Raw genomic sequence first — 22,694 nt, 5'->3', positions numbered from 1 at the left:
AACCCTCCGTTTCTTCTTCTCCCGATGTCCCCCACAGTACCCTTCCACCGACACACATTCGTTTGGCTGAACCGGTCCTCACTCTTAACAATTTCTCCTTCGAATCCTCCCACTTCCTCCAGACCAAAGGGGCAGCCATGAGAACCTGTATGGGCCCCAGCCAAGCTTGTCTCTTTGCTGGCTACGTAGTTACACCGGCAGCACTCCCTACCTCTTCCTCCTCTACATTGATGACTGCATTGGCACCACCTTGTGCTCCCGTGAAGAGGTTGAGCAATTCATCAACTTCACCAACACATTCCACCCTGACCTTAAATTCACCTGGACCATCTCCGACACCTCCCTCCCCTTCCTGGACCTCCCTACATCTCCATTAATGACGACCGACTCGACACAGACATTTTTTTACAAATCCACCGATTCCCAAAACTACCTGCATTACACCTCTTCCCACCCTACCTCCTGCAAAAATGCTATCCCGTATTCCCAATTCCTCCGCCTCCGCCGCATCTGCTCCTAGGAGGACCAGTTCCACCACAGAACACACCAGATGGCCTCCTTCTTCAGAGACTGCAATTTCCCTTCCCACGTGGTTAAAGATGCCCTCCAACGCATCTCGTCCACATCCCGCACCTCCGCCCTCAGACCCCACCCCTCTAACCATAACAAGGACAGAACCCTCCTGGTGCTCACCTTCTACCCTACCAACGGTCGCACAATCACCCGACGACATTTCCGCTACCTCCAAATAGACCCCACCACCAGGGATATATTTCCCTCCTCACCCCTTTCCGCCTTCCGCGACTACCTGGTCAGGTCCATGCCCCCCAACCCACCCTCCCATCCTGGCACCTTCCCCTGCCATCGCACTAATTGCAAAACCTGCGCACACACCTCCTCCCTAATCTCCATCCAAGGCCCCAAAGGAGCCTTCCACATCCATTAAAGTTTTACCTGCACATCCACCAATATCATTTATTCTATCAGTTGCTCCCGATGTGGTCTCTTCTACATTGATAGAAGGCGTCCAGTCTCCCCAGAGCGCTTTAGGGAGAATCTCTGGAACCCCCGCACTAATCAACCACACCACCCTGTGGCCCAACATTTCAACTCCCCCACCCACTCAGCCGAGGACATGAAGGTCCTGGGCCTCCTTCACCGCTGCTCCCTCACCACCCGATGCCTGGAGGAAGAACTCATCTTCTGCCTCCGAACACTTCAACCCCAGGTCATCAATGTGGACTTCAACAGCTTCCTCATTTCCCCTTCCCCCTGCTCCAAACTTCCAGCTCAGCACTGTCCCCATGACTTGTCCTACCTGCCTATCTTCTTTTCCACCTATCCACTCCACCCTCCTCACTGACCTATCACGTCCATCCCCACCCCCATTCACCTATTTTACTCTAAAGCTAACTTTCTCCTCACCCCCACCCTCCTTTCATTTATCTATCCACCCTGCAGGCATTCTGCCTCTATTCCTGATGAAGGGCTTTTGCCCGAAATGTCAATTTTCCTGCTCCTTGGATGCTGCTTGAACTGCTGTGCTTTTCCAGCATCTGCAGCCCTTGTTTTTACCTGTATACAGAGACTGACAAGGATAATGAACTGCCAAAGCCAGAGAGCAGCTATCCAATAATTAAAGTACCTTGAGTAACTCAGTTACAAAGTCATTAGTGCCTTGCTATATTTAGTGAAAAACAAGGATGTTTGGATTAAATGCAATTATATACACAAAGTTCTTCCTGGTCTGTAGTATTCATGTGCCCTCCATCACGAGGCAGACACTGGAAGAACCCATTTTACAGGCACTTCAAAAAAGGTATTGTTTCGACAAGTGCTTTCTCACAAAGACAGAACAACATACTTCCCAGTCAGAGTAGTTTCTAACTTGGAGGTGGAGGTGAACTTGCATGCAGTGAAGTTCCCACACTGTTTTCCTTGTTGTTCCAGGTGGTTGGAAAGTGCCATGGGACAAATTTTGTTGAGCTGCTGCAAGTAAATTTGGAGGTACTGAACTCTGCTGCTATGGTGCGTGCTGGCAACTTACTGTCTGAACTTTTCCTTTAGTTTTTCCAAGCCCAAGGGCTCCAGAGCCAAAATCAGGTTTACCTCCCTGCCACATTCCAAACCCAATTCCACCCAGTAATGCCAAATCTCCTTAAAGATTCTGGCATACCCCTACACCCTCAACACTGCCACACAATATACACTATTGTTTGCTTCTTTATTCTGGCCTAATTTCACATTCATCCTTCCTGCTGTCTATAACCTATGTGACTGATACCACAATCTCCAGTAACAATAAAGAAAGGTGCAACACACACAACAGCATAAAAAAATTAAAATAACTAGTATTGCAATAGAAACAGGATTTGCTAAGAACAGCGAATGGAAAACAAAGCTTAATATAGCTCAGAGTCAGATGTGCAGCATGGAAACAGACCCTTCGGTCCAACCCGTCCATGCTGACCGGATATCCCAACCCAACCTAGTACCACCTGCCAGCACCCGGCCCATATCCCTCCAAACCTTTCCTATTCATATACCCATCCAAATGTCTCTTAAATGTTGTAATTGTTCCAGCCTCTACCACATCCTCTGGCAACTCATTCCATACACGTACCACCCTCGCTGTGAAAAGATTGCCCCTTAGGTCTCTTTTATATCTTTTCCCTCTCACCCTAAACCTATGCCCACTAGTTCTGGACTCTCCGATCCCAGGGAAAAGACTTTACCTATTTATCCTATCCGTGCCCCTCAATTTTGTAAACCTCGAAGGTCACTCCTCAGCCTCCGACGCTCCAGGGAAAACAGCCCCAGCCTGTTCAGCCTCTCCCTGTAGCTCAGATCATCCAACCCTGGCAACATCCTTGTAAATCATTTCTGAACCCTTTCAAGTTTCACAACATCTTTCCGATAGGAAGGAGACCAGAATTGCAAGCAATATTCCAACAACGGCCTAACCAATGTCCTGTACAGCCACAACACGACATCACAACTCCTGTACTCAATACTCTGACCAAGAAAGGAAAGCATACCAAAAGCTGTCTTCACTATCCTATCGACCTGCGGCTCCACTTTCAAGGAGCTATGAACCTATGTGGGCGGCACGGTGGCACAGTGGTTAGCACTGCTGCCTCACAGCGCCGGAAACCCGGGTTCAATTCCCGCCTCAGGCGACTGACTGTGTGGAGTTTACACGTTCTCCCCGTGTCTGCGTGGGTTTCCTCCGGGTGCTCCGGTTTCCTCCCACAGTCCAAAGATATGCAGGTCAGGTGAATTGGCCATGCTAAATTGCCCATAGTGTTAGGTAAGAGGTAGATGTAGGGGTATGGGTGGGTACGCTTAGGCGGGGCGGTGTGGACTTGTTGGGCCGAAGGGCCTGTTTCCACACTAAGTAATCTAATCTAATCTAATCTAATCTAAAACCTGAACTCCAAGGTCTCTTTGTTCAGCAACACTCCCTAGGACCTTACCATTAAGTGTATAAGTCCTGCTAAGTTTTGCTTTCCCAAAATGCAGCACCTTGCATTTATCTGAATTAAACTCCATCTGCCACTTCTCAGCCCATTGGCCCATCTGATCCAGATCCTGCTGTAATCTGAGGTAACCCTCTTTCATCTGCAAACTTACTAACTGTACCTCTTATGCTCGCATCCAAATCATTTATATAAATGACAAAAACGTAGAGGGCCCAGGACTGACCCTTGTGGCACTCCACTGGTCACAGGCCTCCAGTTTGAAAAGCAACCCTTCACCACCACCTCCACCACCTTCTACCTTTGAGCCAGTATCCAAATGGCTAGTTCTCCCTGTATTCCATGAGATCTAACCTTGCTAATCAGTCTCCCATGGGGCACCTTGTTGAACGCCTTACTGAAGTCCATATAGATCACATCTACTGCTCTGCCCTCAATCTTCTTTGTTACTTCTTCAAAAAGCTCAATCAAGTTTGTGAGACATGATTTCCCACGCACAAAGCCATGCTGACTATCCTTAATCAGTCCTTGCCTTTCCAAATACATGTACATCCTGTCCCTCAGGATTCCCTCCGACAATTTGCCCACCACCAAGGTCAGGCTCACTGGCCTATAGTTCCCTGGCTTGTCTTTACCACCCTTCTTAAACAGTGGCACCACGTTTGCCAACCTTCAGTCTTCCAGCACCTCACCTGTGACTATCGATGATACAAATATCTCAGTAAGAAGCCCAGCAATCACTTCCGAGCTTCCCACAGAGTTCTCGGGTACACCTGATCAGGTCCTGGAGATTTAACCACCTTTACTCGTTTCAAGACATCCAGCACTTCCTCCTCTGTAATTGAACATTTTGCAAGATGACACCATCTATTTCCCTACAGTCTATATCTTCCATATCCTTTTCCACAGTAAATACTGATGCAAAATATTCATTTAGTATCTCCCCCATTTTCTCTGGCTCCACACAAAGACCGCCTTGCTGATCTTTGAGGGGCCTTATTCTCTCCCTAGTTACCCTTTTGTCCTCAATATATTTGTAAAAACCCTTTGGATTCTCCTTAATTCTATTTGCCAAAGCTATCTCATGTCCCCGTTTTGCCCTCCTGATTTCCCTCTTAAGTTTACTCCTACTTTCTTTATACTCTAAGGATTCACTTGATCTATCCAGACATATGCTTCCTTCTTTTTCTTAACTAAACCCTCAATTTCATTAGTAATCCAGCATTCCTATACCTACTAGCCTTCCCTTTCACCCTGACAGGAATATACTTGCTCTGGACTCTTGTTATCTTATTTCTGAAGGCTTCCCATTTTCCAGCCATCCCTTTGCCTGCAAACATCTGCCTCCAATCAGCTTTTGAAAGTCCTTGCCTAATACCGTCAAAATTGCCCTTTCTCCAATTTAGAACTTCAACTTTTAGATCTGGTCTATCCTTTTCCATCACAATTTTAAAAATGAATAGAATTATGGTCGTTGGCCCCAAAGAGCTCCCCCACTGACACCTCAGTCACCTGCTCTGCCTTATTTCCCAAGAGTAAGTCAAGTTTTGCACTTTCTCTAGTAGGTACATCCACATGCTGAATTAGAAAATTGTCTTGTACACACTTAACAAATTCCTCTCCATCTAAACCTTTAAAACTATGGCAGTCCCAGTCAAATGTTTGGAAAGTTAAAATCCCCTACCATAACTACCCTATTATTTTTACAGAGAGATGAGATCTCCTTACAGGTTTGTTTCTCAATTTCCCTCTGACTATAGGGACAGTCTATAATACAATCCCAATAAGGTGATCATCCCTTTCTTATTTCTCAGTTCCACCCAAATAACTTTTCTGGATGTATTTCCGGGAATATCCTCCCTCAGCACAGCTGTAATGCTATCTCTTATCAAAAATGCCACTCCCCCTCCTCTCTTGCCTCCCTTTCTATCCTTCCTGTAGCATTTGTATCCTGGAATATTAAGATGCCAGTCCTGCCCATCCCTGAGCCATGTTTCCGTAATTGCTATGATATCCCAGTCCCATGTTCCTAACCATGCAGAGTTCATCTGCCTTCCCTGTTAGGCCCCTTGCATTGAAATAAATGCAGTTTAATTTATTAGTCCTACCTTGTCCCTGCCTGTTTGACTCACTTCTGTTCTCAGCTGTACCCGTCTCAGATCGACCTCTTTCCTCACTCTCTCCCTGGGTCCCACCCCCCATCTTACTAGTTTAAATCCTCCCAAGCAGTTCTAGCAAATTTCCCTGCCAGTATATTCGTCCCCTTCCAATTTAGGTGCAATCCATCCTTCTTGTACAGGTCACTTCTACCCCAAAAGAGATTCCAATGATCCAAAAATGGGAATCCTTCTCCCATACACCAGCTCCTCAGCCATGTATTAATCTACTCGATCCTCCTATTTTTGCCCTCACTAGCTCGTAGCACTGGGAGTAATCCAGATATTACTACCCTGGAGGACCTCCTTTTTAAAATTTCTCCCTAGCTCTCTGTAATCGTCTTTCAGAGTCTCAACCTTTTCCCTTCCAATGTTGTTGGTTCCACTGTGGACAGTGACCTCCTGCTGGCCCCTCTCACCCGTGAGAACATTCTGCACCCTCTCTGAGACATCCTTGATCCTGGCACCAGGGAAACAACACACCATTATGATTTTTCTCTGCTGGCCACAGAAACGTCTGTCTGTACCTCTGACTACAGAATCCCCTGACACAATTGATCTTTTGGAAGCCGACATACCCCTCGTTGCATTAGAGCCAGTCTCAATACCAGAAACTTGGCTGTTCGTGCTACGTTCCTCTGAGAATCCATCACCCCCTACATTTTCCAAAACAGCATACCTGTGGGCGGCACGGTGGCACAGTGGTTAGCACTGCTGCCTCACAGCGCCAGAGACCCGACTCGGGCGACTGACTGTGTGGAGTTTGCACATTCTTCCCATGTCTGCGTAGGTTTCCTCCGGGTGCTCCGGTTTCCTCCCACAGTCCAAAGATGTGCACTTCAGGTGAATTGGCCATGCTAAATTGCCCGTAGTGGTAGGTAAAGGGGTAAATGTAGGGGAATGGGTGGGTTACGCTTCAGCGGGTCGGTGTGGACTTGTTGGGCCGAAGGGCCTGTTTCCACACTAAGTAATCTGATCTAATCTGTTTGAAATGGGTATATCCACAAAAGACTCCTGCCCTAGGTGCCGACCTCTCTCACCTTTCCTGGAGTTAATCCATCTGTGACTGTATCTGAGACTTTCCCCCCTTCCTATAACTGCCATGCATCACATATTGTTGCTGTTGCAAATTCCTCATCACTACTATCTGTCTCTCCAACCGATCCACTCGATCTGATTAGATTCGCATCCAACAGCATTTATGGCAGATATAATCCACAGTAACCCTTAAACTTTCTTTAAACTCCCACATCTGACCAGAAGTACATATCACTGCAAAAGGCCATTTTTGCTCCTTCACAATCTACAGACCCAGAAAATAACACAGTTTTATTCTTCTACAAACACTGCCCCAGGTTATTAGCGATGGCTTATATTTTAAGTTTAATCAAGAGACTTCTCTCCAAAAACATATAATCAAGAAAGAATCCACTATACTCACTATTGCAGCCTTTTTTTTGGACAGATTTAAAACAACAATTAACTTATCCATTTCTGTGCTCCAAGATAAAGTATTACTGTAAGATTACTGTTGATATCTGTGGAAAGGGATGAAAGAAATCCAACACTTCTGAAAGTATTAAGGTTAAACCATCCCCATGTCAGTCACCTGTGAAATATTAATTAAAAAAACAATGATTGAACTTTGTGGAATCTGCTGGAACAAGAAAGATAGGGATTGGCAGGTTTGGAAAGGTGGAAAAATGTCTCCTGATTGGGAATGTAAGCAAGCTGGGAATTTGCCTAATAGAGCAGGAATTTAATCAATGTTCAAAATTTGACCATTGGCATGCAATTTATGTCTAATTTGTTTAACTTAATGAAGCTTTTCAGATTAAATGAAACTGACACGAGTTCTCTTATGACTTCAATAGTCTGCTTTTCGAATGCTGCCAACTAAAATGTGACTTACCGGTCTTACAGAGAGCTCTTTTAACTAGCATGGAATTGCATTGTCTCTGGAGAGAGCTGTGTGTTCTAACTTGATAATCTGAGAAGTAGGGTGGAGAGTGAGGTAGGAGGTGACTAGGCCAAAAGTATTGATTCTAAAAGCTAAAAGGGTGGTGCAAAGCCTTAAGGCAGGAAAACTACTTATTAAAGTAGCATTACATATCCCGAAGACAAGGGCACTTCAAGGCCACCTTGCAAAAAGGGAAATGGTGCTGCATAATGGGAGTCAGTCATTCACCAGTACTGCTTCACCCTCAATTACTGGAGGAGATCAGCATTACACAGGAACCAGTGCAGACAGCCCAGGAACAGCAACAGTAGGAACACAAAAACAGACCTGGCAGTAAGACAGATGTAGGCCCCGGAATATCAGAGTTCTCAGGCTCAGGATGAAATACCTATAAATGTTGGAGAGACAGTGCCTGTCGAGACTAACTTCTTCAAAGAAACCATAACAGAATTATGACCGTACTGCAGGATGACCTGCATCCATGAAGATCCACTGTGCCAGTTATACGAAATTACTGCAGCTCTCAACTTCTATGCAGTCTATTCTTTTCTGGAATCAATAAGTGACAGTTGTGGCATCTCCCAAGCAGCCATTCCTGCCTAGGTAATAGAGGAGACAAATTCACTAACAGGAAGCTGGAGAACTCAAAATTGCAAAAACATTATGTATGGATTTGCACTTGTACAAAGAGAAATATATCGCAACCATCCAACAACTTTTATTAATAGAAAACGATTCTATTCTAGTGATGTACAACTAATCGATGATCACAGTAAGCAAATTGTACAAGTTTGTATTTGCTATTGCAGTCGTGGGCACAATGTTGGTCCACATGTGTTGTTTTCCTGTAGACGTTGGTTTGAAGTTCCCCATTGGCTGTTCACTCTGTGACATCTAGGAATGGCAGTTTGTTGACATCACCACAGGAAATGACATCACCAACCCAAGGAAACCCAACATATAAACAGAAAGCAGGAAACATAAGCAGTGCTTCGTCTGGAGGCTCACTGAAGAGGTTACCCAATAATGGTGACAAAACATCTGAAAAATGAACCTTCCATCTCAACGCGCAAACCTACATCCACTTAAATGAAAAAATGTCATACATGGCATTGAAAACAAATCGCAAACCATATAAGTTATACCTCTAACTGGTTTGAGGCGACGTGTGGCCACTTTCAAATGTTTTGTCCTGCCTAAATCCTCTCCAAGTAGATAATACCAACCATTGACCTCCTGCAATTAATAAAAAAGATAGTGAGCCACCCAAAAATGAAAAAAACTTTCTAAACATTCAAAAAAAACTTGCTATCAAAAAGCAAAATTACAAAATATCTTTACTCTGGAAACTTCAACTTGTACATATTTTTTATGCATTATTGTACAGTTTTGACGTATTTTGAAATTGATTGGCATCTAACATGAGATCCTATAACAATTCATTCAAAATGCACCCAGTATTTACTCGAAGTGGGAGGAAACACTGCAAAGACAACATAACTAAGTTTGACATGTTATCCACAATAGAAAATGCACTTCTCACAGAAATGTTCGGAATTTGAAGGTAGTTTACTTCTGGATCTCAAGTTAATATACAACTTGAAACCCTTTGCCAACTAATTATGCATTTATGGGCATGATTAATTCAATTCTTAAATGCTTACACTTTCACAACAGTTAAAGTCATGCACGTTATATAGCAAGATGGGTATAATTGTCAAAAAGAAGCCTGTTTTCATAGACAACTGTTATAAATTGGTTTAGCAAAATTATCAACATCAGCTTAATAAATGACCTCTGTCCATCCTAAGGTCAGGAGTGAGCCAGTTCACTTGCAATTTTAACATTCAGCCACAAGCCCTCCAACATCGAAGCAGCCTATTCTAGGCTAAAGATCGGAAAATTATTTGTAAATGTTTGTTCCAGTTAAGTACTGTTGGTGAGTATTTTAAACAATGAAAATACCCAGCCATAACTCTTGATTAACTGCATTATTCAAACCAAGACTGTGGCTTTCAGACCAAGATGGATGATGGCTACCAGGGTCCTGTGATGCTTTGGCAATGCCCCTACCTCTGAGCCAGAAGGTCCAGGTTTAAGCCTTATCTGCTCCAGGTGTGTCATAGCATTTTCAAACAGGTCGATTCAAAAAAAAAACAAACAAAAGTTAGCTACTCCATGATGAGTGACTGATTTCCTGGTATTTCAGAAGCCTGCCATTTACAAGATTGAAGTTAGCAGTCTGACTGAACAGTCATCATTCACACCCTTCTTGGGGAAGCATAGACATTATGGTACTATCACTGGATTATTAATCCAGGGCCTAAGGCTCTCGTGTTCTGGAGACATGGCTTTGTATCACACCATGGCAGATGGTGAAACTTGAATTTAGTACAAGTCTGGAAATGAAAAGTTAATCGAATAGCAATCTGTCGACTGTTGTAACAATCAGCTTGTTCACCAAAATCCTCAAGGGAAGGAAATCTGCAATCCTTACCTGGTCTGATCTACATGATTCCACTGTAATGTAGTTAACTCTTAGATGTCCTCTGAGTTGGTCGAGTAAGCCACTCAGTTCTAGAGTGATTAGCAATAAATACTAGCCAAGCCAGCAACACCACATCCTACAAATGATCTTCTTAAAAATGGTCCTTACAAGTTGCATTAACTCAAGAGGGAATAAAAAGAGGTGTGAAGAAAATCTTTTTCACCAACAGGGTAGTGGGAATCTAGAACTATCTGCTTGTAAGACTGTCACATGCAGAAATCCTCATTACATTTTAGTAGTATTTAGATGTCCTTTTGTGGTACCAAAGCAAACAAGGCTAACGGCCAAATGTTGGAAAATGGGATTAGAACAGGTTTTTCTTTGGCCTGCAGACAATCAATAGGCTAAAAGTCTTTTCTCTATAGCTCTCTACAACTTTAACAAGAAATTCAATCAATAGTCTACTCAGTAGGATAAATGCGAACTTTCATGATCAATGTCGTGAAGCTGCTTGTACTTGGGGGAGCTGAAGAATTCGACTACAGGGAGGGAGGTTGTTTAGTACATGTGTCCCAGAGATGTTCTCTGAAACGTTCTGCAGCACCTCACTACAATTACTACTTTGACAGCATTTGTATCCAGCCTCTTGCTTATCTACCTAGAATTTGCATCCAAAGCAAACTTTACCACTGAAGGTAAAATACAGCAATTTAATGGAATATAACTAGGTTACTACTAGACATGGCAGATCCTAGAATTAAAATTGGCTACAGATCATATTTTGTTCTAATTTAATATGGTGGTCTTTCACTGAAACAGTGTGCCAGATTGCAGTTTTGGTTTTAACAATAAAACAGAAGCTTATTATCTAAAAGAATTAAAATAAAACAAATGTTTTCTAGATACAGAGTTTACAAGATTTCAAACATTCAGCAAAATAATTACCATCTACTCCTCAACACCATCACTTTAGTAGGTTGACTTAACTGCTTTTTTTCAAATTTTGGTCCGGTGAGTGGCAAATTATTTTTCTTTGACTCACAACTTAAATGGGGGAAAGTAAGTACTGCAGTTACTGGAGATCACAGTCGAAAAGTGTGGTGCTGGAAAGCACAGCCAGTCAGATAGCATCTGATGTGCAAGAGTCAACATTTCGAGCACAAGCTCTTCATCAGAAATGTAGAGGGGTGCAAGTGGGCTGAGAGATAAATAGAAGGAGGATGGAGTTTGGGGAGGTAGCTGGGAATGCAATAGGTAGATGAAAGTGATGGGTAATGGTGATAGAACAGAGAGGAGGGTGGAGCAGATAGGTAGGAAGGAAGATGGACAAGTAGGACAAGAGGGTGGTGCCGAGTTGGAGGGTTGGATCCAGGAAAAGGCGGGGGAAGGGGAGAGGAGGAAACTAGTGAAATCAACATTGATCATGTTTGGTTGGAGGGTCCCAGGGTGGAAGCTAAGGCATTCTTCCTCCAGGGAATCGGATGGCTAGAATTTAGCAGTGGAGGCGGCCTAGGACTTGCTTGTACTTGGGGGAGCTGAAGAATTCGACTACAGGGAGGGAGGTTGTTTACTACATGTGTCCCAGAGATGTTCTCTGAAACGTTCTGCAAGTTGACATACTGTCTCCCCAATGTAGAGGGGAACCATGGAGAGCACAGCCAAACACTTCAACTGGCAAGATCCTGCCGACACTAAGATAATGGATGAATGGAAACCGTGCAACAATCGCAAGACAGGAATGTTCCCTCCTAGTTAGGAACGCATCGGTGGTCAAGGCTCTTCAGCCTCCAATCTTTGGCTAAACGTCCTCCAATGCGGCCTTCAAGATGTACAACAGCGCAGCATTGTAGAGCAGAAACCGATATTCAGGTTCCATACCCATGTAGATGGCCTCAACCGTGATCTTGGATTCATGGTGCACTACATGTGACTCTACCACATTTCTCATTGTCTATGAATGTTAAATGACATACAATCCTGATTGAAATAGCAAAATGGAATCTTGGCGTAATGACAATGGAAAATATGATAGTGATTAATTCATTACTACACTTTGGTATTGGTCAGGTGCTTCTGACATCTAATTCATTTGTTGATTAGGTTATTAAGGTGTTATGTAAATCTTATTCAACATAAGATCTCATTACGTCAGAGGTAATTTATTTTATATTGCTCTTCATGTTACTACACACTTCTGGAGCAGATATGACTTGAATCCAGGTCTTGTAGCTCAGAGATAGTAATTCAAGAGCCCCTTAGAGCTGATTTATTAGCGAGAATAGAGTATAAGCCAAACATGAGGAAATAAATTAGATAAGAACACAGGGAGCACTGTTTGGGACTCAACAATCTCTATTAATGACTTGGACGAAGAAATGCAGTGTATTGTAGCCATATTTGCTGATGATACAAGGTAAGAAAGCAAGCTGTAATGGAGCATAAAAATATTTTACAATGAGATATAGATAGGTTATCTAATTCAAGAGGAAGATTAGAAAAGTAAATTATTATTTAAATTGACAGAGATTGCTAGATGCTGGGTGTTCTGGTAGGCCAATTACAAAAGGTAAGTGTGTAGATATAGCAATCAAATCAGACAGATAAAATAAATGGGCCTTTATTGCAAGGGAGATTAAGCAGGGTACTGCTAAAACCACACCTGGATTATTGCATAGAATTGTGGTCTTCTTCCTTCAGAATATATACATTTGCAGAAAAGGCTTATTAGACTTATTACTGGGATAAAGGGGCTACCTTATCAGAAAAGATTGAGAATGAGGGATCTATACTCATTGACGTTTATAAGAATGACAGGTGGTTTTATTGAAACACGCAAGATTCTTAGGGTCTGTGGGATAGGTGAGGGGTTAGAGAGCCATGGAGATGTACAGCACGGAAACAGACCCTTCACTCCAAGTCGTCCATGCCAACTAAACATCCTAAATTAATCTAGTCCCATTTGCCAGCACTTGGCCCACATCCCTCTAAACCATTCCTATTCATATACCCATCCAGATGCCTTTTAAATGTTGTGATTGTACTAGCCTCCACCACTTCCTCTGGCAGCTCATTCCAAACACGCACCACCCTTTGCCCAAAAAGGTGGCCCCTTAGGTCCCTTTTAATTTTTCCCTTCTCACCCTAAACCCTCTAGTTCTGGACTCCCCTATCCAGGGAAAAGACTTTGCCTGTTTATCCTATCCATGCCCCTCATGATATTATAAATCTCTATAAGGTCATCCTTCAGCCTCCAACACTCCAGGAAAAACAGCCACAGCCTATTCAGCCTCTCCGTGTAGCTCAAACCCTAACAACATCTTTGTAAATCTTTGCTGAATCATTTCTAGAATGAGGGGCATAGTATTAAAATAAAAGGTCTCCTTGAGAGTTAAGGTGACATTTTGTTTCTCAGGTTTATTATCCTTTGGAATTCTCCCTCACATATAGCAGTCGGGGTTGAGTCATTGAATTTATTGAAGTCTGACATAGGCAGATGTTTAACCCATGAGAGAGCTAGGGGTCACAGGTGCAGACAGGACAGTAAAGTTAAATCTACAGAGATCAATCAAGATTTTATTGAATGGCAAAAGAGATTCAATGGCAGAAATGGTCTTTTTCTGCTCCTATTTCGTGGAATCTTTTCACACAAAATATGCCAATCATTAAAATGGGAGGATATCCAAAATATTTTTCACACTTTTAACAAAAAGACAAAGGAAAATCTTGCCTTAATTCTGCCATTACCTTTAAATAGTGTCATAGAGATGTTCAGCATGGAAACAGACCCTTCAGTCCAACTCGTCCATGCCGACCAGATATCCCAACTCAATCTAATCCTACTTGCCAGCACCTGGCCCATATCACTCCAAACCCTTCCTATTCACAAACCCATCCAGATGCCTTTTAAATGTTGCAATTGTACTTGCCTCTACCACTTCCTCTGGCAGCTCATTCCATACAAGTACCACCTTCTGCATGAAAAAGTTGCCCCGTAGGACTCTTTGATATCTTTCCTCTCTCACCCTAAACCTATGTCCTCTAGTTCTGAACTCCCCACCCCAGGGAAAAGACTTTGTCTATTTATCCTATCCATGCACCTCATGATTCTATAAACTTCTATAACATCATCCCTCAGTCTCCGACACTCAAGGGAAAACAGCACTAGCCTAACTGTCTGTGCGGAGTTTGCACGTTCTCCCCGTGTTCACGTGGGTTTCCTCCGGGTGCTCTGGTTTCTTCCCACAATGCAAAGATGTGCAAAGTTGGTTGTGTCAATCAGGTGAATTGGCCATGCTAAATTGCCCATAGTGTTAGGTGCATTAGTCAGAGGGAGATGGGTCTGGGTAGGTTGCTCTTCGGAGGGTCAGTGTGGACTGGTTGGGCCAAAGGGCCTGTTTCCACACGGTAGGGAATATAATCTAAAAAAAAAAATTCAACGTTGCCCCATAGCTCAAATCCTCCAACCCTGGCAACATCCTTGTAAATCTTTTCTGAACCCTTTCAAGTTTCACAACATCTTTCCAATAGGAAGGAGACCAGAATTGCACACAATATTCCAGCAGTGGCATAACTAATGTCCTGTACAGCCGCAACAGGTCCTCCCAACTCCTGTACTCCATACTCTGACCAATCAAGGAAAGCATACCAAGCTTTCTTCACTATCCTATCTACCTGCGACTCCACTTTCAAGGAGCTATGAACCTGCACTCCAAGGTCTCTTTGTTCAGTAACATTCCCTAGTTTTGCTAAGATTGGTTTTCCCAAAATGCAGCATCTCACATTTACCTCAATTAAACTCCATCTGCCAATTCTCAGCCCACTGACCCATCTGATCAAGAGCCTGTTGTAATCGGAAGTAACCTTCTTCACTGTCCACTACACCTCCAATTTTGGTGTCATCAGCAAACGTACTAACTATACCTCTTATGCTCACATCCAAATCATTTATATATTAATGACAAAAAGTAGAGGACCCAGCACTGATCCTTGTAGCACTCCATTGGTCACAGGCCTCCAGTCTGAAAAACAATCCTTCACCACCACCACCCTGTCTTCTACCTTTAAGCCAGTTCTGTATCCAAACGGTGAGATCTCCGTGTATTCCGAGCGATCTAACCTTGCTAACCAGTCTCCCATGGGGAACCTTGTCGAACACCTTACTGAAGTCCATATAGATCACATTTATTGCTTTGCTCTCAATCCTCTTTGTTACTTTTTCGAACAACTCAACCAAGTTTATGAGACATGATTTCCCACACATAAAGCCATGTTGACTATCCCTAATCAGTCCTTGCCTTTCCAAATAAATGTACATCCTGTCCCTCAGGATTCCCTCCAACAATGTGCCCATTACCAACATCAGGCTCACTGGTCTAAAGTTCCCTGGCTTGTCCTTACCATCTTTCTCAAACAGTGGCACCACATTAGCCAAACTTCAGTCTTCCAGCATTTTTAGTTTGTACAGTTGTCAAGTGCAGCTTTATTGCTTTGACTCTTTAATTTGTTAGTGATTACAAGATATCAAATTATACAAAAAGACACCTTTCTAATTTTGCACTAATTACTTGCCTTATCCAATGCAAGCAGTGACTTCACTCCAAAGCTCATACATCCAAGTAGCTCGGTGCACCTGTAAATTATTTAAGAAAATTCTGTAATTTAAACATCAATGAAACATTGTGAAATATTTTGAGTAAATAAAGCAGCCTTCACTCTATTGAGCTTTGTTTGTAAATGCACAGCTGTTCTCTGCATATTTTAATTTAGCAAGTGATTATATTTTCTGTATTTTCATTAAGTTTAGTAAATTATAGCAGAATAGGTTTCTAGTTTGCCAACAATAAGTAGGTTGGTTGTGTCAATTTCCATTACCAACCTAACTAACATAATGGTAACAAGGGTTCTGGCCTTAGGAAATATAATAAGTGGGGCTAGAATCAACTACATGTTGCAGAATTGATTTACATGCACAGCAGAACATTTGTTTACTTAAATAATGTCTTTGTACTGTGACAGAAATCTCAAACTCCTCAAAGTTAAGGCTGAAGACATAAATATGTCCAAAATGAAGCCAGCTTAATTAATAAAAAGGCATTCCTCCATATAATGAGAAAGTCCCATAAAAGTGGAACAGCAATAGTTGCAGATAACAATGGCTGTCAGTGTAATCACAACCACTTCTCTGTGTAGCTGCAGCTGCACAATCTTCCCACAATTCTCTTCAGCAAGAAACTGTATTCTAATTCACAGCATCTTAATGCCACTAAATATTTAGCAATTTTTTTTCAGAGTAGATAAGCTACAAGAGGCAAGATTAAGTTTGGGAAAGCAGTAGTGACAAGAGATTTCATGATTAAGTAGATAGACTGATGTTTCCGTGACCACAGGTGTAAATTCAGGATGGAATGGCACAGGGAAGGGTATTGAACAGATTTATGAGAATGGCTACAGGGAAGACAGGCTTTAGCTATGTATATAGTTTGGAGAAGGTGAGCTTGTTCTTCTTTAAGAAAAGAAGACTGAGGTAAGAGTTCTTAGAGATGTTTCAAATCACGAGCGTTACAGTAAAAGAAGGTTAACAATTACCATGACCTGAATTATCAGAATATCAAATCATCCAGTTAAAATGAATGGCAATATATATTTTTAATTAATATAAAAATTAATATTAATATAGAAATATTTTTATGTAGCCAATGATTAGGATTTGGAGTCTAGAGTGTGGCTAAGCAAAAAATAGATTCAATTATAAATATCAAAAGGGAACTCAGTACAGTAAGCACCTGAAAATAGAACAAAGCCTCAGGACTAAGTCAGGGCAAGGAGTGGTACTAACGCTGTTGATCTTGCAGAGAGTATAATGAGTAGCATGATCTTGCAAAGAGGAGTTAAAAGACTTTCACCCATGCTGTAACCATCTTATTATTCTAAGTGGAGCCAACCAAACCTTCAAAAGAATACAATGGATCATAGGAGAATACTTGATTGTTTACTCTCTATGCCTTACAATAAACAACTAGATTACACCTGGCAATCATACTTCCTTATAGTCTTCCTACAAGTAACTAAATAAAAACTTTAAATCATTTAAATATTCAGTAGCTACAATCTGTTAATATCCCATAGGGTCCACTTATTGTATTCAGAATTTCACTGCATCTCACGCTAAGCAAAAACAATTAAAAATATCTTCAAGGACGTGCCAGCCAAAGCACAAAATCAAGAGCAATTTGACAGTGTTATGGCCTAGATCAAACCCCTTCAAATATATCAAGGAGATAGCCTGGACCCTAACTTTTATCTTCTTTAAAGGCAATTTTAAGGTGCTGTGTTCCAGATGTAATTCGATTGGTCATGCTACTTGGTTTTAAGCAAACCACACTTTATTCTTACATCCAGTTAAAATACAAACAAAGCAAAGAAGAATTGGCATGACTAACTCTATTGGAAAATTTAAATAATTTATTATTCTGTTAACAACTAAACAGCAACTGTTCCAACATATTAACATACCATAAACACACTGTTGACAAAGGTAAATTCAGTAAAGTAGATTGTCTCACATGCAATGTTTCTCCAGTCCAGAAAAGAACACTAAGATGCCACTTTTTGCTGTGGCCGAGAGAGATATATATAACAGCTTCCACAGCCAACCTCAAAACCCCAACAACTCAAAGCTAAACTAAAATCCTGGTTCTGAGGGAATCTGATTCCACCCATTCATGCTGCTTCTCTTGTTCTAACTTTAAAAAATCTCTGGCCCTTACAAACTGTTTGCTTCATTGGCTTGGCAGAGACAACTCTGCGCCTCTGGCTCAAAATGCTTATTCAATAAACGAAAACAGGATAAAACATGTTTCTCAACAGGCACAGAATCTAAGAGTAGAATTTTTCCATGTGGCTAATTGTCAACTTAAGGGAGCTTCATGGAGGGTTGCTTTCTGCAAGCTCCTTGAGTTTTTCTCACAATTGAACAATACTCACCTCAAAGCTACCTAGAGTTCACACAACGCCTTAGTTAAAGGCTAGCTGTTCACCAATTCAAATACTTCAAGCCAAGAAAAGCCATTCAAGGGCAGTCAATAGAGTTATGCCAACAGGAATCTGGACACGGTGGAAGAATGGCTGTATCTTTCCCTCAGAACCACCAGAAGAGTCCACTGCATGACACCTTGCCAAACCGGTCTGAAGTTGCCACCCAAGTCGAGGACCTGTCCGTGGACTGGAGTAACGCTCAGAAATGCAGGAAGTTAGTGACCCTCTGCACTCAGCAAGGGTGAGTGCCACTACCTTCTCTCTACTACCCAAACTCACTATATCTACCCACTGCACACACTTCTCACACTAGCTCATGGTCCACCACTCCTATGTTGTATGCAACATTTTACCTCACTCATGCTCTCCCACACCAGCCTACTAAATCTTCCTAAACACTGTGGTATCTATTTAGTCAGCACACCTCACCACCTTTCTCCAACTGTACCAACAATAACAGCTGCACCAGTCAGTCACTTTCATATCTCTCAATCCCTGCCGTAATCTCATGATAAGAGAAGACATTCTACAATACGGCAGAGAGGACAAAGTATAGTGGAGTACTTGACATTCATCCGCTCACGGTTTCTGGGGAAAGAATCCTTGACTTAGCAAAAAGAGTATCATAATTGCTCGTGACAATGGCAAGAGATCCCTTGTCAAGTGTTGCACTGCTCTGCATTAAAAACAGCTTTCATCATAACATTTTGCTTTCAATCTCTTCGCCAATGAACTTAGAATTGGTGTATACATGCGAATTCCGCATTTAAGAATAATTAAGAGCACATCTTTAGGTTTTAAACAAGTTAGTATATGACACTATTGCTGAAAGCTCAAACAAAAAGTGGTAAAATCATATGCTTAAGTACAAATAAAAATATACTAATTAAGAAGATAAACGCATGAAGCTGTTAGAGAAATCACTTTCTCTCAATTTGTGACTCAACTTGCTCAAGACCTTCTTCCTGAAATCAAAAGGTGAAACCTGAAGCCAGACTCAGCAGCTATGGTGGCTTCTGGAGTCAAATCATCAAATGCTGCTCTGACAGCTGAACCAAGCTGAACAGATATTGGTAGTGAGTGAAGGCTCCATTGTTTCATTTTCATGACATTGCCGATTATGGCTCTTGGTGGCCTGGTTCACTACAATATTAGTTCAATTGGTTTGCCTTGGGTGCCTCCCTTAACGTTCCTATTATGAGCAGATTTTATTTCAAATTGTATTCTTATGGATTTCATTCTCCTCAAAATGGCTGTCAATCAGTACCTATTATAATTAAAAGCTCATCAGAAACTTCAGTTTGCTGAAGAGTAATGGGGCTTGAAACATTAACTCTGCTTTCTCCCAAAGATGCTGCCAGATCTGCCGAGTTCCACTAATCTGTTTTTGTGAGACTGATTTCTCGATTTTAAAGACATGTTCGTTTTCTTAACTACATGTAAAACATTATATGGTTCTAACCTTAAACCGTATAAAATATTAATTTTAAGGTTCCACAAATAGTAAATAAGAAAAACGATCAGCAATTTCTTTTTAATTATCATTGATCAAGGAATGTATGTTGAGCAGATCACCAGGAAGATTTCTTTTATGATGGAATACTCTAGAAATTTCTGGCAAATAATGAGGAAGGTGCGCTTTTGGAATACTATTGTAGCAAGTTAGAGATTATAGTGATCTTGATAGCATATGTAAAATTTGTAACTGAGAGATGCTCATGCTTTTTTTCAAAAGAGATTATACCATAACAGTCAGGTAACAAGTTTATTGCAAGGATCAGTATTACCTTGAATTCCTGTCCCTATTCCAAACTGTGACAAGAAGTCTCTTTTGTTCATCTGCTTCCTGCAAAGAACTGCAAAATAAGAACAATTTTAAAATTTCACAACTCTTTCGCTTGAAGCTTTGGCACTATTTTCTAAATAATTAACTTGGTTCAGCAAAAACACTCATCCAAAATCAAAAAGTCAAGATTTCAAGTACCACTCCAGGGACTGCTGATATTTCAAGCAATTGCTGAAAGTATTATCCCTAGTTGGAGTTATGGTCTTCTCAATATTAAAGAGAAACAGAAAATAGCATATTTATTCTTTAGGAAAGAAGATCTTTAACAGGCTTTTGTCAGAATTCTGGAGGGGAAAGTAAGGAGAGGAAAACTTAAGCACCAGCAGAAAGCAGGCACAAGTATCATAGTGCACAAGAAACCTGCAAAAGAAAACAACTAAATCCATGCTGACTTCTTATAAAGGATTTCTTATGCAGTCAACCCAAGCTGAACAGTTCACTGGCTTGGTGCATCAGCAGGGTCCCCAAAATCACAAGCATCAAGTAGCAGATAAAGCCAGATTGCCCATCTTCCAGAATTCTGACAAACACTTACTCGTTGGACGGGGTGTTCACAATAGGACAGAGATTATTAAAAGGGGTCAAGAATCTAACTTCACGCATAGCAGAGAAGGACACAATAAGCAGAATCATAGGGTGACTTCAATATGCAGGTAGACAGGAAAAATCAGATTGGTAGCAGATCCCAACAAAGGGAATTCGTATCTTCATCAGGAGGATACACAGCACTTAAGATATCACACAGAAGGTTTGCAAAAAAAAACCCACAGGCTCAGCAAACCGACCAACAATTTCGACAATAACCCAAGCTACAGATCTTCACAAAAAGCTTAAGCATTAGCAGTCTTTCAAGAATCAGTGGAGTTTAAAAGATCACAAAATTGCTAAAGTAGTGAGGGAGGCAGCAAGTATAGGAAAGATGGGAAACTATAAGCCAGTTAGCTTAACATGAGTCATTGGCAAGATCTTATTATCCATTATTAAGGATGAAATCGCAAAGTACTTGAAAGCAGGTGGTAAACTAGAGCTGAGTCAGCACAGTTTCATTCAGGAGGAGTCTTATCTGACAAATCTGTCAGAATTCATCGAGGAGGTAATGAGTAAGCTGACAAATAAAAGCCAGTCATTGTGATTTATTGGATTTCCCAGAAGGCTTTTGGCAAGATGCTGCAAAGGGTGCTTAGTAAAATAAGGGAACTTAGGGACAAAGTATTGGCATGAATAGAGGACCAGCTGATCAGTAGAAGGCATATAGAGTGGGAGTAAAATGTGTCTTTTTCAGGATGGCAGTCAGTGACTAGTGATGTTCCACAGGGGTCAACTTGGAATCACAAGTATTCACATTTCCATTAACAATTTGTAGGAAAGAACGGAGGACATTGTTGCTAAGTTTGCAGATGAGATAAAGACAGGCAGATGACAGGCAGTGTTGAGGAAGTGGGGAGGCCGCAGGAGGACTTGGACAGGCTAAAACAGTAAGTAAAAGTGGCAGATGGAATACAAAACGGGAAAGCGAGAGGTTCTGCACTTTCCTAGGAATATCATATCAGCCATGACTGAATGGTACAGTACTTTTGATGGGCTAACTGACCTAATGCTGCTCCTATATCTCAAGGTCTTACGCCATTTGTGACTTTAACTCACAGACTGGAACTACAGATAGCTTAGGTTATAATAGCTCCATGAAGAAGCTTAACCATACCCAGCTTTAAGTAATCTCTTCAGTAGGGGATTGGGTCTGGGTGGGTTACTCTTCGGAAGGTCAGCGTGGACTTGTTGGGCTGATGGACCTGTTTCCACACTTAGGGATTCTAATTTCTAATTTCAATGCCTCTCTTTCATAACTTAAAATATCTCTTGCAATCTTCTATTATATTACTACCTAGCTTACCCTCCTATTTCATCACCTGCCCCCTTTTTTTAAAAAAATGTTGTCCTCGACTGGTTTTGAAGGTTACACAAACCTCTAGCTTCCCACTAATCTTCACCACATTTTGTCCATTTTCTTTTATGCAGTCCCTGATTTCCCGTTAGTCACGGTTGCTTTGCTCTCCCTTAGTATGCTGCTTCTTCTTTGGGATAAATTTCTGCTGTCTCTCCCAAATTACACTCACTAACTCCTGCATTGCTGCTCTATCACCTTCCCTGCCAACTCCCCTTCCAAGCAACACTGGCTCACTTCTCCCTCGTGCTTTCATAGTTACATTGATTCCAGCTTTTCCCTCTCAAGCAGAGGGGTGAATTCTTTCATATTGTGGTCACTGCCCCTTGGATTCATTTACCTTCCCTAATCAAGTCTGCCTTATTCCACATCACCAAACTCAGAATTGCCTATTCCCTAGAGAGCTCAATCACAAGTTGCTCCAAAAACGAACATCTTTGAGATATTCTACTTGGGATCTGCAACCAACTTGATGATTTTCCCAGACCACCTGTATATTGAATTCCCCCATGACTATTGTAATTTTGACTTTCTTGTATGCCTTTAGAGTCAGAGTCCTCCAGCAATGAGATAGGCCCGGATTTATTTTCTGCCCCACATCCTGGTTACTGCGAGGGGGCCTGTACATAACTACCATCAGGGTCATCTTAACTTTTCAATTCCTCAACTCTCTCCATATAACTTCTATCCATTCCAACCCAATATTGCTTCTTGCTATCAATTTAATTTAATTTATTTTCCTACTAACAGCTAACTCTTCCTCCCCCTCGACAAATACCTGCCATATTT

At 41.7% G+C, this 22,694-nt stretch overlaps 1 protein-coding gene across 3 annotated transcripts in view; it reads right to left on the bottom strand.

Moving 5' to 3' along the window:
* Positions 1–22,694, bottom strand: part of LOC140469243 (regulator of G-protein signaling 3-like) — a 271,500-nt gene that overhangs the window by 189,338 nt on the left and 59,468 nt on the right. For all 3 annotated transcript variants that reach the window (XM_072565577.1, XM_072565579.1, XM_072565578.1), the window contains 3 exons: positions 19,905–19,973; positions 15,652–15,712; positions 8,741–8,831 (listed from right to left, as the gene is read on the bottom strand). In XM_072565577.1, coding sequence (XP_072421678.1) covers positions 8,741–8,831; positions 15,652–15,712; positions 19,905–19,973 — 221 coding nt within the window. The remainder of the gene's footprint in view (positions 1–8,740; positions 8,832–15,651; positions 15,713–19,904; positions 19,974–22,694) is intronic.

Source organism: Chiloscyllium punctatum, chromosome 49 (genome assembly GCF_047496795.1).
Source record: "Chiloscyllium punctatum isolate Juve2018m chromosome 49, sChiPun1.3, whole genome shotgun sequence".
NCBI classification, from domain to species: domain Eukaryota; kingdom Metazoa; phylum Chordata; class Chondrichthyes; order Orectolobiformes; family Hemiscylliidae; genus Chiloscyllium; species Chiloscyllium punctatum.
The sequence above is the reverse complement of the archived record's forward strand: the minus strand, read 5'-3'. Positions and strand labels throughout refer to the sequence as shown.